Here is an 18,173-nt window from a genome sequence, read left to right as displayed (position 1 = left end):
TCTGTCACTTCTGCCCCAGAAGAGTTCCCAGTGATCTAGAATACTGAATTCCTGTCCCCTGTACCAACTCCTCAGCCACACATTCATCTCCCCTATCTTTCTGTTCTTACCCTCACTAGCATGTGCCACTGCAAGCAATTCAGAGATAACTACCCAGGAAGTCCTGCTTTTCAGCCTTTTACACAATTCCCTGCACTCATGCTGCAGGGCCTCCTTCCTCTTCTATCGATATCATTTGCGCCAACATGCACAATACCTTCCTGCTGATCCCCCCCCCCTACCTCTTGAAGATATCAGAGACATCCTACACTCTGGCACCAGTGAGGCAGAACACCATCCTGTAGACTTGACTGCTGCCGCAGACTCTCCCGTCTGCCCCCTAACTATCGAGTCGCCCTCCTCTATGGCTCTGCCTGATGTCACCCTTCCATGTTGAGCCTCAGCGCCAGGGTTGGTGTCATAGCCCTGCCTGCTACTCAAGATAGTATCCAAGAGGGTGTACCTGTTTTGAAGAGGTATGGCCACTGGGTCACCTGGCCTCCATGTTTAATTCCCTTCCTCATGTTCAATCACCTTCTCTCTTCCTGGACTTTCGGTGTGCCAACCTCGCTATAGGTCTTGCACAAGAAGCTCTCATTTTCCTGGATAGTACGCAGGTCTTCTAACTGTTGCACCAGTTTTAGTTTAGAGATACAGACCAAAACAGGCCCTTTGGCCCACTGGGTCCGTGCCGACCAGCGATCCCCGCACATTAACACTATCCTACACCCACTAGAGATAATTTTTACATTTACCAAGCCAACTAACCTAGTCTTTGGAGTGTGAGAGGAAACCAAAGGTTTCGGAGAAAACCCAGGCAGGTCACGGGGAGAACGTACAAACTCCGTACAGACAGCACCCATAGTCGGGATGGAACCCGGGTCTCTGGCGCTGCATTCACTGTAAGGCAGCAACTCTACCGCTGCGCCACTGTGACCGCCCCAGTTCTCTAACACGGTCCTTCAGGAGCTGCACCTGGACATAATTCCCACAGGTGTATTGCTCAGGGTGACCAGCAGTTTCCCTGACTTCACACATCATGCAGGAGACACACTGCAATAACTTGCCTGCCATTACCACTGCTGCTAAATCAATAATTAAATAACGAGACTCGCACAATAGATTAACCTGCTGCTGATAGCCTCCTCGTTGAAGTCTCTTGAGCCAAACTCACACTTGACCTCTCCACAGCATTTCCCCTTCACACAGCCTCTCACCCAACATGGCTGCTCTGTTTCATCTTGCTTTTTAAAAAATTACTACGTAATTAACTAATTTGGTGCAGCAATGGTTACTTTTAAATTGGTCTGCCTCTTACCTTCACTGGCTTCAGCTGTCCTGGCCAATTGTACTTGGTTCAACCGGAAAGGAAAAAGCCACAAACTCCTTACCTTTTAAGCACTGCTGCTTCTCGCCTCTTCTGCTGACCTGTTCAACCTCTCCCGCTCTTTTCAAACTTGACGACTAAATTCCATTAGCCATTCCTCAGTCCATTTGTCCATCTGATGAAAATCCTGCTGTATTTTCTGATAACCAAAATGTCACTTTTACCACGTCAAATTCATTAACACTGGACATTGCAAAAAGACCAAAACACTCAGAGCTGAGTATAGTCCTGAATATGGAAGCTCACTATAATTCACTTTTTTATTCTACCTTCTGTTTGTTGTTTTAACTTTTTATAAACCCCATTTGCTGTTGAATGCTTTAATAAAGCTGGATATGAAAAACATATTCTTAGAGCCTGAAAAGTTGATTTGGGGGGGAGCACCTTGCAGATAGATTGGAAAGAAACCAATTTATCTGGTACCCAACAAGGAACAGAAGTTTAACATGCCAATTGCTAGTGGCACTCGAACAGTGATCGAAGAAAATGCATATTACCTGTAGACTTTGCAATATAAAACATTGTAACTCTCCATCTAGGTCACTAATGTATAGTGAGGCTAACAGACGAGAAACCTTCACCCTCCTGGCCACACGTAGGATACAGATGGGCTCAACCTGATCCAATGGCTCAGGCAGGATTCTATCACCAAGTAAGCTATCACATTTATTACCAGAAAGTTTCCAGCCATTCTCTTTGATATTTGTCGAACTATGTATTAAAATACCACAAATATAATCCATAGGGGATAAGAAGAAACATGTTTAATGAGGAAAAGTTATCTCTTACTGCCGAGTCAAACTTTTGCTGAGTGTTTGATCTCAGTTCATGATCTTACTGTATGAAATATGCATTATGTTTCAAAACTGAGTCGTGAATGGAATTTGCATTAGCTTTGTGGGATTGGAAGTCAGTTGGGTATGAAATATTTATCCAATGAGAGGCTAAAAAAGCATTGTTTCTTCGTCCTGTGCCAACATCCTGCCTAGCAGGCACGTGCCATCATGGTGGGCAAGGTAAGCACTGCCTATCCTGACTGCAATTATAAAATGGTCATTTTAAAATATAAATTGACCTGGGGGGCAAGTGTTAGCTGGGGGGCAATGTTAGCTGTGAGGAGGATGCTAGGAGACTGCAAGGTGACTTGGATAGGCTGGGTGAGTGGGCAAATGTTTGGCAGATGCAGTATAATGTGGATAAATGTGAGGTTATCCATTTTGGTGACAAAAATGGGAAAGCAGACTATTATCTAAATGGTGGCCGATTGGGAAAGGGGGAGATGCAGCGAGACCTGGGTGTCATGGTACACCAGTCATTGAAGGTAGGCATGCAGGTGCAGCAGGCAGTAAAGAAAGCGAATGGTATGTTAGCTTTCATTGCAAAAGGATTTGAGTATAGGAGCAGGGAGGTTCTACTGCAGTTGTACAGGGTCTTGGTGAGGCCACACCTGGAGTATTGCGTACAGTTTTGGTCTCCAAATCTGAGGAAGGACATTATTGCCATAGAGGGAGTGCAGAGACGGTTCACCAGACTGATTCCTGGGATGTCAGGACTGTCTTATGAAGAAAGACTGGATAGACTTGGTTTATACTCTCTAGAATTTAGGAGATTGAGAGGGGATCTTATAGAAACTTACAAAATTCTTAAGGGGTTGGACAGGCTAGATGCAGGAAGATTCCCGATGTTAGGGAAGTCCAGGACAAGGGGTCACAGCTTAAGGATAAGGGGGAAATCCTTTAAAACCGAGATGAGAAGAAACTTTTTTTCACACAGTGGTGAATCTCTGGAACTCTCTGCCACAGAGGGTAGTTGAGGCCAGTTCATTGGCTATATTTAAGAGGGAGTTAGATGTGGCCCTTGTGGCTAAGGGGATCAGGGGGTATGGAGAGAAGGCAGGTAAGGGATACTGAGTTGGATGATCAGCCATGATCATATTGAATGGCGGTGCAGGCTCGAAGGGCCGAATGGCCTACTCCTGCACCTAATTTCTATGTTTCTATGTTTCTAAATAGTGACGGCATGTGCTTAAGTGGCGGCCAGTTCTGCTGTCGGGTCCTGGCGGCCGCTCGCAGCCACCCGAGCTGCTTCCCTCCCCGGCCACAATGCGGTCAATCCACGTCCAGCACGTGCCTGCTGCCTAGGTGTAAAACATTCTTTAATTTTGCCTCAAATTTTTTAAATTTTTTTATTTATTTTAAAAATATTTTATTTTATTAGAAGCAAGTACAATCAAATGGCACCAAAGTGCCTAATATATATTTTCATAATACATTTTATGTACAGCTTCTTTTTTATTTATTTTGTTATAATAAAGAAAGATAAGAATAAGAAAAATAAATTAGATAGTAAAGGATAGAAAGACGTGAGATATATAGTGTGTGAAGAAGAAGAAAAAAACAAATGAATGAAGAAAGTTGAAGAAAAGAAAATAGGAAAAAAAGAATAAGGACATAAAGAAAAAAAATAAGGAGATCATTGTTTATAATCTTGACCATCCCTCGTCCAGTCCTGAAACAGTTAGCTTTTACAATTGTGTTGCACCATATGATTCCAAAAAGACGACAAATGGAGACCAACTCGTTATGAATTGGTCTGATTTATCCATTAGGAGGAATCACATTTCCTGTCTCAAACTTTTGACATACAAGCAAGTATTGCTCACTGAAAGAACTTGTGACCTATGTTTTGTTTCTATTTAGCCAGCCTCTTCTGGGGATGACCGGGCAATGTGCTTTACGTGTAGTGTTTGCTTGGTATGCTGGGAGCCCACAGATGAACCTTGGTAAGTGGTCTGCATCATTCCATTTGCTTATTATGAGGACTAAATCAAGTTGGTTAAAATTATTCCAATATTTATACAGCATTAACATTCAAATCAAGCTCAGGCAGGATTCTATCATCGGGCATCCTTGGATGCACAGAGTCTCTTTCCCAGAGTAGGTGAATCAAGGACTAGGTTTACGGTGAAGGGGGAAAGATTTAATAGGAGTCTGAAGGGTACTTTTTTCACACAAAAGGTGGTGGGTGTATGGAACAAGCTGCCAAAGGAGGTAGTTGAGGCATGGACTATCCCAATGTTTAAGAAATAGTTAGACAGGTACATGGATAGGACAGGTTTGGAGGGATATGTACCAAATCCAGGCAGGTGGAACTAGCGTAGCTGTGACATGTTGGCCAGTGTTGGCAAGTTGGGCCGAACGTCCTGTTTCCACACTGTATCACTCTAACTCTGTGACTATATGTTGTGAATAAATTTGTAAGGATACCTCCATAAAGTGATACTAGAGAGGCAACAAGAAGCAGACAGAACCAATTTACTGTGTAATATTTGCTCGGTCTCATGGCTAGATTTTACATTATATAAAAGAAAAACATAGATTTGTTTCTAACTAATATTTTTCATGTAGCTTGATGTTCAATTGCAGAACCGTTCTTGTTAATTAGAATATGGGCTGGAAATTGCTGCTGCAATCTTAATAAATCAAAATGCTTCTATTGAGTCCTTTGAAACAAATTGATTAAGCTTCATGAAATAAAAGTAAGTCTGCTTACAACTGTGCTTATTTGCAGTTGCATTCTTGACAAATTATTATTTTTTTTTAATGCAACTTAGGTCTGAGCATGAGCGACATTCTCCTAACTGTCCTTTCGTAAAAGGAGAACACACACAAAATGTGCCACTATCCATAACGTTGGCAACAAGTCCAGCACAGTTTCCCAGCATAGATGTCCCTGACCGAATAGCATGTGTTGGCTTTGGAAGCTTCCCTAATTTCCTGGCTGCTTCAACAAGACGGGGCAAGATCTGTGTATGGGACGTTTCTAAAATAATGAAGGTATTTTATTCCAAAATGTGACTTTCTGTGGGTGCTCCTGAGTGTTTTTAAATACTTTGCAGTCCAGCTGAAGAAAATATAATCGGCTGTGGAGAAATGATTACAAATATTATTGTAAAACCAGATAGGATGTCAGTATTTTTTGAATTGTATGTGTATTGAGAATCCATTTCAGAAAACTATCTGCCCATCGATTCTCTTGATTCTTTTGTCTACACTTATGGTAATTGGCTGCTGAAAAATTGTCCTTTAATTTCTTTCCAACGGCATTTTTTACTTCTGATTTACTTCATCTGAACCTAGAGATACAGCGCGGAAACAGGCCCTTCGGCCCACCGGGTTTGCGCCGACCAGCGATCCCCGCACACTAACACTATCCTACACACACTAGGGACAATTGTTACATTTACCAAGCCAATTAACCTACAAACCTGTACGTCTTTGGAATGTGTGTGGAAACTGAAGATCTCTGAGAAAACCCACGCAGGTCACGGGGAGAAGGTACAAACTCCGTACAGACGGCACCTGTAGTCGGGATGGAACCCGGGTCTCCGGCGCTGCATTCTCTGCAAGGCAGCAACTCTACCGCTGCGCCTCCGTGCCCCCTTGAGTGAGGGCATATCCGTTGTGTAACTTCATGTGGTGTTATTCCGTCTCTTGTGCTACTCTCATTACTAATTGGTCACAGACCACCCAGGATCCATAGGTGCCTGGGGATCTGAAATGAAAATGGAACAGATTGTATTGAATAGGGCCGGTCTCGACGTTGGGGGAAGGTGCTTAATTGGGACAAGGTAGATTACAATGCCATTTAGGCAGGAGTTAAGGAGATTGAAAGCAGTTGCTATTGGGCAAGTCCACGGATGACCTGTGACAGTCATCTAAAGGCCTGTTGATCAAAGTGCAGGATAGGGACCCGTGGATGACCAAGGAGGTTGTAAACTTGGGTCAGGAAGAAAAAGGAAGTGGATGTCAGGTTTCAGAAGGTGGCATCAGATAGGACTTATGAAGAATATATAGCAAAGAGGAAAGAACTCAAGCGGGCAATTAGAAATGCCAACTTGCTGAGTTGGATTAAGGGAATTCCCAAGGCTTTCTATACACATGTTAAATATAAGGAGGTGACCTGGGAGAAGGTAGGACTGTTCAAAGATAAAGGAGGGAATCTATGCTTGGAGTTGGAGGATGTAGTTGAGGTAACAAATCAGTACTTTGCATTTGTTTTCACCTAGGAGACAAATTGGAGTTCAGTGCAATCAGTGTGGAGAATACAAATATCCTAGGGGTGTTTGAGATCAAGAAGGAGGGGGTGCTGAGGCTCTAAGAACATTAAGGTGGATAATGCCCTAGGCCTAATGGGATTGATCCCAGGTTATCGTGAGAAGCAAGTAGGGGCCCTGACAAGGATCTTTGCTTCTCTAGCCACAGGCAAGGACTAAAAGACTGCAATGAGACCATTGTTGTTCCATTGTTTAAGAAGGAAGTAGAGAGAATCCAGGAAACTTAGTCAGTGAGCCTCGCTTCAATGGTAGAGAAACTTTTGGAGAGAATTCTTTGAGATAGGATGTACTTCCATCAGGAAGAGAATTGGCTAATTAGAGATAGCTCGCACGGTTTTGAATGTAGCAGATCGTGTCTTACAAACTTGATTTTTATTAGGTGACGAATCAGATTGATGAAAGTCAGGCGGTGGACATTGTATGAATGGATTTTAGTAAAGTTTTTGATGAGGTCCCTCATGGTAGCCTGATCCAGAAGATTAAGATGTACGGGATTTACAATGATTTGAATGTATGAATTCAGAACTGGCTGAAGCATAGAAGACAGAGTTGTGGAAGATAGATATTCTAGTTGGAGGCCTGTGACCAATGGAGCTCATCAGGGATCTGTGCTGGGACCTCTGCTGTTTGTGATCTGGATAAAAGACTTGGACTTCAACGTAAATGGGTTCGTGAGTAAATTTGTTGATGACGCCAAAATTGGAGGAGTTGTAAACAGTGAGGAATACTGTCAGAAAAAAAGGTGGGATATAGATCACCTGCAGGAATGGGCAGAGAAATGGCAGGTGGCATTTAAACCGAGCAAGTATGAGGTGTAGAACTTTGGGAGGTTGCATGTAAGGAGAGAGCATACAGTTAATGGAATGACCCACAACAACATTGATGTGTAGAGGGATCTTGGAATCCAAGTTCATATCTCACTGTAGGTGGCAACACAAGCAGATAGGAGGGTGGTAATGAAGGCATATGGTATGTTTGCTTTCATAGCTAGCACCATTAGAGTCAGGAAGTCATGATACAGCTCTATAGTTTAGTTTTATGAAAGAGCGCAAACGGGCACTTTGGCCCGCCAAGTTCGTACACGTAACACAATCCTACACATGCTAGGGACAATTTACAAGCCTGGACGTCTTCAGAGTGTGGGAGGAAACCGAAGATCTCGGAGAAAACCCACGTGGTCACAGTGAGAATGTCCAAACTCTGTACAGACAACACCCGTAGTTAGGATCGAACCCAGCGCTATGGCAGCAATTCTTCCGCTGCGCCACTGTCTGGCTATGGTTTGGCTGCACTTGGAGTATTATGTACAGTTCTGGTCGCCTCATTAACGGAAAGATTTGGAGAGGGTGCAGAGGAGTTTTACCAGATGCTGCCTGGATTAGAGGGTTTCAGCTACAGGGAGAGGTTGGTGGATTTGGATTATTTTCTCAAACGTTGGAGGTGAAGGGAGACCTGATAGAAATGTCAAGTTTATTTGTCACATACGCATACGAGATGTGCAGTGAAATGAAAAGTGACAACGCCTGCGGAATGTGCAAAAACTACAAAACAGAATAGAACAGAATCAGTAATTACATATTGGTGAGAAAAAAGAAAGGAAAAAACAGAAAAAAACCCCCCAGCAATTTTAAAAAGACACAACACAACAGTAGTTTGGTACAATGTACAGTGCATTCAGAAAGTATTCCGATCCCTTCACTTTTTACACATTTTGTTACGTTACAGCCGTATTCTAAAATTGATAAATAATAAAAAAGCGAAAACAGGTGTTTAGAAATTTTTGCAAACTAATTAAAAATAAATAACTGAAATATCAGATTTACATAAGTATTCAGACCCTTTACTCAGTACTTTGTTACCACACCTTTGGCAGCGATTACAGCCTCAAGTCTTCTTGGGTATGACTCTACAAGCTTGGCACACCTGTATTTGGGTAATTTCTCCAATTCTTCTCTGCAAATCCTCTCAAGCTCAGGTTGGATGGGGAGCACCGATGCGCAGCAATTTTCAGGTCCTTCCAGAGATGTTCGATCAGGTTCAAGTCCGGGCTCTGGCTGGTCAACTCATGGACATTCACAGACGTGTCACAAAGCCACTCCTGCATTGTCTTGGCTGTGTGCTTAGGGTCGTTGTCCTGTTGGAAGGTGAACCACTGCCCCAGTCTGAGGTCCAGAACGCCCTGGAGCAGATTTTCATCCAGGATCTCTCTGTACTTTGCTCTGTTCATCTTTCCCTCGATCCTGCCTAGTCTCCCAGTTCCTGCCGCTGTAAAACATCCCCACAGCATGATGCTGCCACCTCCATGCTTCACCGTAGGTATGGTATTGGACAGGTGATGAGCGGTGCCTGGTTTCCTCCAGACGTGACGCTTGGCAATCAGGCTAAAGAGTTCAATCTTGGTTTCATCAGACCAGAGAATCTTGTTTCTCATGGTCTGAGAGTCCTTTAGGTGTCTTTTGGCAAACTCCAAGCGGGCTGTCATGTGCCTTTTTCTGAGGAGTTGCTTCCGTCTGGCCACTCTACCATAAAGGCCTGAATGGTGGAGTAGTGCAGATATAGTTATCCTTCTGGAAGGTTCTCCCAGCTCCACAGAGAAACTCTGGAGCTCTGTCAGAGTGACCATCGGGTTCTTGGTCACCTCCCTGACCAAGGCCCTTCTCCTCCGATTGCTCAGTTTGGCCGAGCGGCCAGCTCTATGAAGAGTCCTGGTGGTTCCAAAGTTCTTCCATTTAAGAATGACGGAGGCCACTGTGCTCTTCGGGAGGGAATCGGGGTGGTGAATCACCCTGGTGTGGGGGTTGGGGTCCGATGGTGGTGCATCGCGGTCAGTGACTATGGGTGGGCGGAAGGACCAGCCTGTCCTACACCTCTGTTCCACCCGGCCCCGTGTGTGTGTGTGTGCGTGTGCGTGTGCGCTGCCGTCACACAGCCCGTCACAGTGCAGCCGCACGGGGGAGACGAGATGGAGGGTGAACGTGGGAGAGTGGGCGCTGTCCCGAGGGATGCGCTCCTTCAACCGCTTACAACTTGGTGCTCAGGTTCAGAATGCCCAGTCACCTATGGCTTGTGTTTGAAAATGACCCACACCCTCCCGTCTCCCCCGGCCGTGATGTGATGGCGGGGTTTTGCACTCGTCAACTGTGGGACACTGTCTGTTATTAGACTTTTCGGCAGAGCGGCCTATTGGGTGAGTTTACTTTTAGGCGTTCCACACGTTTGGTTAGTTCGCTTTTAGGAGGCCCGCCCTTTCGGTTAGTTAGCTTTTCAGCTTTGTTTCCATTCGGTTATTTGGCTTCCACTTCTTTGCTTCGGCTTCTCGTCCTTCGACGCCACGTCCACACACGAAGTAGTATACAGATAAGGGGAGTTTTGATAGGAAAATGGTTGGACAAAGGCCAGAGATTAAAAGACATGGTGGCATAGTGGTGGAGTCACTTTAGACCCTTACAGTCTGAAGGGTCGACGCCCTTCTTCGACCCGAAACGTCACCCATTCCTTTCCTCCAGAGATGCTGTCTGTCCTGCTAAGTTAAATCTTCAGTTTAAACCAGCACCTGCAGTTCCTTCCTCCAGCTTTATAGGTCTTTAGTTGGCTGCATTTAGAGTATTTGTGTTTAGTTTGTGCATTGGTGCAGTATTGTGTTATTGTGCATTTAGAGATGCAACAATAGTTCCCCTGCCCCCTCGCCTTTCCCCACCAGCCCTTGCAACTAACACATCATTCTCCAACATTGCCAACACCTCCACCATGATCCTACTGCTAGTCACTTCTTCCCATCCTCACTCTTTTCCGCCCTCTGCAGAGACGGCTCCCTTCATAGCTCATTTGATTGCTTATCCCTTCCCACTCACACCACCCCCTCCCCAGGTACTTTCCCCTGCAAACGCAGGAGATGTAACACGTGTCCCATACCTATTCCCTCACCTTCATCCAATTACGCCAGCAGTCTTTCCATGCGACAGATTCACACGCACCTTTTGGACGAGTTATGGACTTGAATGCCAAGTCAATGCCGTTAAGGATCATGCCATTAATTGTATAGTTCCCCTTACATTTGACCTCCACCGTGCACTTGCTTGGATTAAACTCCATCTGCCATTTCTCTCACCATTTCTGTAGCTGATCTATATCTCGCTGTGCACTTTTCCTACTGTCTGTGACCGTAGCAATCTTGTTGTGATTTGCAAACCTGTCTGTTTAAATCCGAGTCATTTGGATATACATCGCAAACAGTAGTGATCCGTGCACAGATTCCCATGGAACGCCACTGGTTACAGACCTCCAGCCTGAATATTGTACTTCTAGCAATATCCTGTCTTCTTTCAATAAGTCTGTTCTGAATCTGTTACTATTGGTCCCGTTCATCTTAATCTTCTAGATGATACTACCAGGGGGGACTTTATCACTTGCCATGTAGACAACATCCACCACCTTTGTCATCTTATCAAAAAATCTCAGTCATGTTAGTAAGATATTACTGGCTGAGTACAAAGCCATGTTAACTGTCCCTTTAGTAGAGGAAATTAGTTTGATCTCTGTTCGAGGAAGAACTGGATGGCCTTCAGTCCTTCGTGATGTGGGTTTGAGGCGTAAAGCGACTGGTCGTCCAATGTAAAGATGAGGCAATGGGGGTCTAGAAGTGCTTATCTTGGATGTAGGTCAGTGAGGACTGGACAAGGGGGATAGGATGGACATGGTATTTGGAGATAATTCGGATGTCGCTTGGCAGGGACTGGACAAGAGATGATAGGATATAATCAAGGTATTTGAAGATGACTCGGATGTAGTCAGATGGGACTATCTGGGAGGAGAGTATGGAATCAAGGTATTTGTAGATCTAGGATGTGCGTTGGAAGGTCAACGTATACTATCGTTGCTCACTCTTGCTTGACACTCACTCTACAGACAGATTCTTTTGTTCTTGTCACTTCAGGGTAGGTTTGATTTGCAGCTGATGTCAGCTGTGATTTGGTGGAGGCGCTATAGTTTTACAGTTGTAAAAGTTGTAAATCCAGAGATGAGAACAAAGGCCAGACATGCATTCCAGTGCTGTACTGAGGATAAAATGTGAGCTGAAAGCCACTTCAGGAGCTACAAATTCCCATGGCGCTATCTCAAGGAATGTGAAATTTTCATATATCGAATTTCCCCCAACTTGTTTGCCATGTGCTTTAGAAGAAATCTCACTGTTGCTCATGCTGCCTAATCTTTGCCTGTGAAACCTGTTTGCTGGTTTTGATGTTCAGTATAAAGATAGTACACATTCATCATATCTAAAGTTGGACTTAACTCAACAAAGATCCTCTAGTAGTTTGGCCCCACTGTTTAACAATACATCATCCTACCCCATCATTTTGACTGTCACGATGCATGATAATAGCCTGGAAAATGTACTTTTCCATTGCGTAGCAGCCGCCCTGCAGATATTGATGCAATTTATTATCAGTTCCAGTTTAGCAGCACAGTCTGTGGCCATTCCTACCTTCTGTATGGTTCAGATATATGAGTCGCCTACCACAAAGTGTTGGGGTGATATTACAAACCCTTTCTCCCAAATCAACTGGAAGGATGAGTGAATCAAACTAATTAATACACTCACAAGCTCTACTGAAAGAGCCACGTCATTATTCATGTCTAACTGGAGACTGACTACACAACAAGCCCACGGCTGTCACAGCAACTGATTAACAGGGGGACAAGAACTGCTTAAAATGTTCCCAATGTCTCCTTTGGAATTCTCATTAGCTCTCTAAATCTGTGGTGAATGATTAATCAGCACAGGGATGGCATTGAGAACCTTGTGCTTCTTTGGGAGCTCAGAGAAAGGATCAGCAACCTGTTCCACATATGGCAGTCTGCAGGTCCCACGTTGATCTCATCACTCGCCTCACAACCCTGAGCCAGAATGAAAATAAGTTACTCAAACCCAAGGAACTGTTCAAGAAGGAGAGAATATAAAACTAGGGGAAATGTCAGTTTCATTTATTTCTGTCAAGTGTATACAAATGAAATCAAGTTGTCAATAACAACTTCCACAAAAGATGAAGCATTTGATACTGTGCAGGTCAATGCATGGCATAAGCTTTCCAGCTACAATGCCAAGAGAGATGCCTATTACTTTTTTTAAAAGGGAGTCATAAGTGATAGGAGCAGAATTTGGACATTCGGCCCATCAAGTCTACTCCGCCATTCAATCGTGGCTGATCTATCTTCCCTCTCAACCCCATTCTCCTACCTTCTCTCGATAACCCCTGGCACCTGTACTAACTATCTCTTCCTTAACATTTTCCATTGACTGCCTCCACAGCCTTCTGTGGCAAAGAATTCCACAGATTCACCATCCTCTGACTAAAGAAATTCCTCCTCATCTTCTTAAAGGAACTTCTTTTAATTCTGAGGCTATGACCTCTAGTCCTAGGATCTCCCACTCTATCCAAGCCTTTCACTATTCGGTAAGTTTCAATAAGGCGCCCCCTCATCCTTCTAAGCAGACCCAGTGCAATAAAACACTCATCATACTTGTATGTACACAAAAAAGCTGGAGAAACTCAGCGGGTGCAGCAGCATCTATGGAGCGAAGGAAAAAGGCAACGTTTCGGGCCGAAACCCTTCTTCAGACTGATCGAGGGTGGGGGGGGCGGGAGAAGAAAGGAAAAAGGAGGAGGAGCTTGAAGGCTGGGGGATGGGAGGAGACAGCAGGAGGGCTAAGGAAGGGGAGGAGACAGCAAGGACTAACATCATACTTGTATGTTCACCCACTCATTCCATAGATCATTCTTGTAAACCTCTAGACCCACTCCAGAGCCAGTACATCTTTCCTCAGATATGGTGCCCAAAGTTGCTTTCAATACTTCAAATGCAACCTGACGAGCGCCTTATAGAGCCTCAGCATTTCATCCCTGTTTTTGTAATCTAGCCCTCTTGAAATAAATGCGAGCATTACGTTTGCCTTCCTTACGACTGATTCAACTTGCAAATTAGCTTTTGGGGAATCCTACACCGGCACTCTAAGTCAGGATCCATCTTTGTTCTGTGAATGGCATCTTGGGCAGAGGCTGGATTTCATTCTCACATGTTTATACCACGGTACTTTGAAACGAATCACTCGCAGGATAACTTGTAATGATATTTCTTCAGTTTGCTTTTCAACATCCGTGTGGTGCTTGCACTTGGTTACCCAATATCTCAGAATTGTTTTTGGAACTTGTGTTCTACCACTCTGGCCATGTGAGACGTGTGTGCAATGCTGCAATATATCATTGGCTTATTCATCTGAGACGCCTTCCTTTTTAAATAAAATAGGTTCATTTGAAATTTGACATCAATCCATACGATGCAGCAATTATGAGACTGATTTCTCTGCCTGGAACGGAACATGGGCCAGGTAGTGAATCCCGCAGGCCGACTCTGGCGTGGTTAGAAGACTCTTCCAGTTGTTCTGATATACCAAAATTAGAAGGGGACAGGTAAGGAACCAGTGTAAAAGTATTACTTTGTATTTTATTCATTGTTGCCTCTGGTTACTATCATAGCAGACTGCTGAAATATGTCACAGTTTGTCTTGTATTGCATTGAAATGTGCTTCATCTCAATGTGTTTGTTTTCTTGAAATAGTGATGATCAGCTGGAAGATTCTGATAGTGAAGAACATTCCAGAACAGATTCAGCTACAGGTATGATCAAATTTGGAACACTTCCCCTGCAAATTGTCATTGTGCATATTGCAGGTTTACAATGTTATAATAAGCACTCAGTGTTAGCTCTTGTCAGTCCTCAAGTGTGGCAGACATTTTTCACAATCTACATTAGTTCTTCTGAACATGGGAATTTGAGTTGGGATAGTGTGTATCAGAGAAGAGGCAAACATCTAATTATTGTTAGTAGTTTTACCAAAAATATGTTAACTTTGATTTATAAATTGGAAAGTGCATCTGATGCATCTGATAAATTGGAAAGTGCAGGGACCCCAGCTATTTACAATATATATTAATGATTTGGACGAGGGAATTGAATGCAACATCTCCAAGTTTGCGGATGACACTAAGCTGGGGGGCAGTGTCAGCTGTGAGGAGGATGCTAGAAGGCTGCAAGGTGACTTGGATAGGCTGGGTGAGTGGGCAAATGCATGGCAGATGCAGTATAATGTGGATAAATGGGAGGTTATCCACTTTGGTGGCAAAAACAGGAAAGCAGACTATTTTCTGAATGGTGGCCGATTATGAAAAGGGGAGATGCAACGAGACCTGGGTGTCATGGTACACCAGTCATTGAAAGTAGGCATGCAGGTGAAGCAGGCAGTGAAGAAAGCGAATGGTATGTTAGCATTCATAGCAAAATGATTTGAGTATAGGAGCAGGGAGGTTCTACTGCAGTTGTACAGGGTCTTGGTGAGACTACACCTGGAGTATTGCGTACAGTTTTGGTCTCCTAATCTGAGGAAGGACATTCTTGCCATAGAGGGAGTACAGAGGGAGTGATGCACGATACCATGTTCAATATTTTAGCCATTTTCACAGTGCATGGCAGGACTCTGGGCAGAGTTTTCGAGCAGAGGGATCTAGGGAGTGCTGGTACATAGTTCCTTGAAAGTGGCATCACAGGTATATACAGTGCTCAAGAAGGCTTATGGCACATTGGCCTTTCATCAGTCAGGGTATTGAGTGTAGACATTGGGATGGTATGAGACAGTTGTACAAGATGTTGGTGAGTATTGTGTTAATGGATGGGATTTATATAGCGCCTTTCTAGATACTCAAGGCGCTTTACATCGCATTATTCATTCACTCCTCAGTCACTCGGTGGTGGTGAGCTACTTCTGTAGCCACAGCTGCCCTGGGGCAGACTGACGGAAGCGTGGCTGCTAATCTGCGCCTACGGCCCCTCCGACCACCACCAATCACTCACACACATTCACACGCAGGCAAAGGTGGGTGAAGTGTCTTGCCCAAGGACACGACAGTATGCACTCCAAGCGGGATTCGAACCGGCTACCTTCCGGTCGCCAGCCGAACACTTAGCCCATTGCGCCATCTGTCACCCTAATCCGTTATGGTGTTCCGTTATGGTCACCCTGCTATAATATAAGAACGATGTTAAGCTGGAAAGAATGCAGGGAAGATTTACGAGGATGTTGACACGAGGGCCTGAGGTTTCGGGAGAAGTTGTGCAGGTTTGGATTTTATTCCTTGAACTACAGGTGGATGATGGGTAATCTTAAAGATGGGTTAAATGCACAGAAGCTTTTCCCCAGATTTGGGGAACCAAGAATCAGAGGACATGGGGTTAAGGTGAGAGGGGTATGATTTAATAGGAATCTGAGAGGCAACTATTCTGCACAAAGGGTGGTGATCGAACTGCTTCAGGCGGTAGTTGAGGCAGGCACTATAACAACATTTAAAAGATATTTGGACGGGTACATGAATAGGAAAGGTTTAATGGGATATGGACCAAACACAGGCAGGTGGTACTAGTGTCGATAGGGCATCTTGGTCGGCGAGGGCAAGTTGGGCTGAAGGGCCTGTTTTCATGTTGTATGACTCCATCTGCCCCATGTACTAGCATAAAAGATCCTGTAGTGCTCTTAGGATAAGAGGAACTGTTGTTGACCTAATTGTCCGGGACTATTTATTCCTTCCACCCACAGCAAATGTTATTTGCTCATTTATTTTGGTCAAATAAATGCTCTTTCCCAACTTATGAAGGTGCCAAGCAGGCAAAAAAACCCATCTAGTTTAACATGTCTCGCTTATTAATGCTAAATGTGGAAAATGACTGTATTTCTAGTAAAGGAATTCAGCATGAGACTGTGAAGGTACTGCACATGAATGTATACAGTATCTATAAGATATATTGCAAATTACTTGTTTTGTAGGAAGTTGCATGGTTTCATCTTTGGGGAAGCAGAAGTCACCAAATGTCATGTTAATGTCAGAATTGAAGAATGATTTGACAGTTCTCTAATTATTGTGATAAATGTTAATATTACCAATCTTGGGAATAGATCTGGCAGGTGTATTATAATATTTTATAATATTAACTTGGAAATCTTATTTTGTTAGGGCAAACTTCTCAGAAGGAATGCAGCATGGACATCAGTGTGGATGTGACAGCACTGAGCATTCTCCAGCAGCCTGAAAAGCTCCAGTGGGAAATAGTAGCAAATGTTCTTGAGGGCACTGTGAAGGATCTGGAGGAACTGGGTGGCAACACATCCATGGTGAAGAATAAAAGTGAAAAGGCTAAGGAGAAGCACGCCGAGCAGCACAACATTCCATTTCCATGTTTATTAGCAGGAGTTTTATTATCTTACAAATCTGCAGCTTCTTCGCCTATTAGTACTCGCTCACGGAGGTCCATGGACTCTCTAAGTAGAATTCGAGATGAAAGTGTATCTGACCAAGTATCTTTGGACAATGAATCCGGTAGTAATTCTGAACTAAGTTCACCAATAGTAAAAAGGACTTTGCCTCTGTTGTTGCTTTACAGCATTAAAGAATCAGATGAAAAGGCAGGCAAAGTTTTTGCACAAATGAACAGTTTGGTGAGTAAAGGTTTACACGACGAAGGTTTCACAGTTCCGCAAATAATAGAAATGGAATTAGACAGCCAGGAGCAGCTGTTGTTGCAGGACCCACCCATGACGTACATTCAACAGTTCGCTGATGCAGCATCTAATCTTCCCTCTGCCGACTCTGACAAGTGGAGTACAGTCGTTCCCAAACCTGGTGCCCTCGTCCATTGTCTACGGTTGCCAAAGTTTACCGAAGAGGAGAATCTTCACATTGATTCTATCACGCCCTGCGCTGACGGAATTCACCTTTTGATAGGGCTACGAATTTGTCCTATTCCATCCCTGAGTGCAATAAGTCAAGTAGAGGCCTTGAATAATTTAAATAAATTAAACTCTGCATTGTGTAACCGAAGTAAAGGGAGATTTAGAATCGAATCTGACTATTGGGATTAATGCGGATGGTTTTCTACAGGAGGACTCGCCCACCAATACACAAACTCCGCTAATAATCCAGCCTGAGCAAAGGACTTTGAGTGGTGGTTATCTTCTGCTTTACAAGATGAATTACAGCACACGTATAGTAACTTTAGAAGAGCAACCTGTTAAAGTCCAACATATCAGGGATCCACAGGATGCAATTACCTCACTAATATTACTTCCACCAGATGTGTTGGATAATAAAGACGATGACTGTGAGGAAATAATCGATGAAGCTGCATTGACATCAAGAAATGGGATTGTGAGAGAAAAGAAAGCTGATGCTTCCAGTCTGGGCCATTTAGTGGTTACTACTCAGAGAGGATTTATAAAAATTTTAGATCTCTCAACTTTTGAAACTTTAGTTAAAGTGGAACCACCTAGAAAAGAGAGCAGTAATGAACTAGATCCTTTTATCTCAGTGGTGTACTGTTCTGGAACGGACAGACTTTGTGCTTGCACATATGGTAAGAAAGTTTCATTTACAACTTTGTCTCATAGGTAAATTGAATTCTTAGAAGCCAAATATAGATGTGTGATTTTGATTCATAGTTTGAAACATTTCCTTTATCTAATGTTTTTATTTAGATTCAGATGTAATGTTTAAAGTGTTTCATGCTCATTTTTCCCCATGATTGGGTGGC

The 18,173-nt window shown here is 43.7% G+C and overlaps 1 protein-coding gene across 1 annotated transcript in view; it reads left to right on the top strand.

The window, feature by feature from the left end:
• The window catches only part of birc6 (baculoviral IAP repeat containing 6), a 348,945-nt gene that overhangs the window by 28,504 nt on the left and 302,268 nt on the right, over positions 1–18,173 (top strand). Inside the window, 8 exon segments of the mRNA XM_055639933.1 lie at positions 1,966–2,008; positions 2,010–2,078; positions 4,126–4,208; positions 5,040–5,262; positions 13,845–14,008; positions 14,157–14,215; positions 16,601–17,466; positions 17,468–17,996. Coding sequence (XP_055495908.1) covers positions 1,966–2,008; positions 2,010–2,078; positions 4,126–4,208; positions 5,040–5,262; positions 13,845–14,008; positions 14,157–14,215; positions 16,601–17,466; positions 17,468–17,996 — 2,036 coding nt within the window.

The sequence above is a fragment of the Leucoraja erinacea genome, chromosome 8 (assembly GCF_028641065.1).
Source record: "Leucoraja erinacea ecotype New England chromosome 8, Leri_hhj_1, whole genome shotgun sequence".
NCBI lineage: Eukaryota > Metazoa > Chordata > Chondrichthyes > Rajiformes > Rajidae > Leucoraja > Leucoraja erinaceus.
The sequence above is the reverse complement of the archived record's forward strand: the minus strand, read 5'-3'. Positions and strand labels throughout refer to the sequence as shown.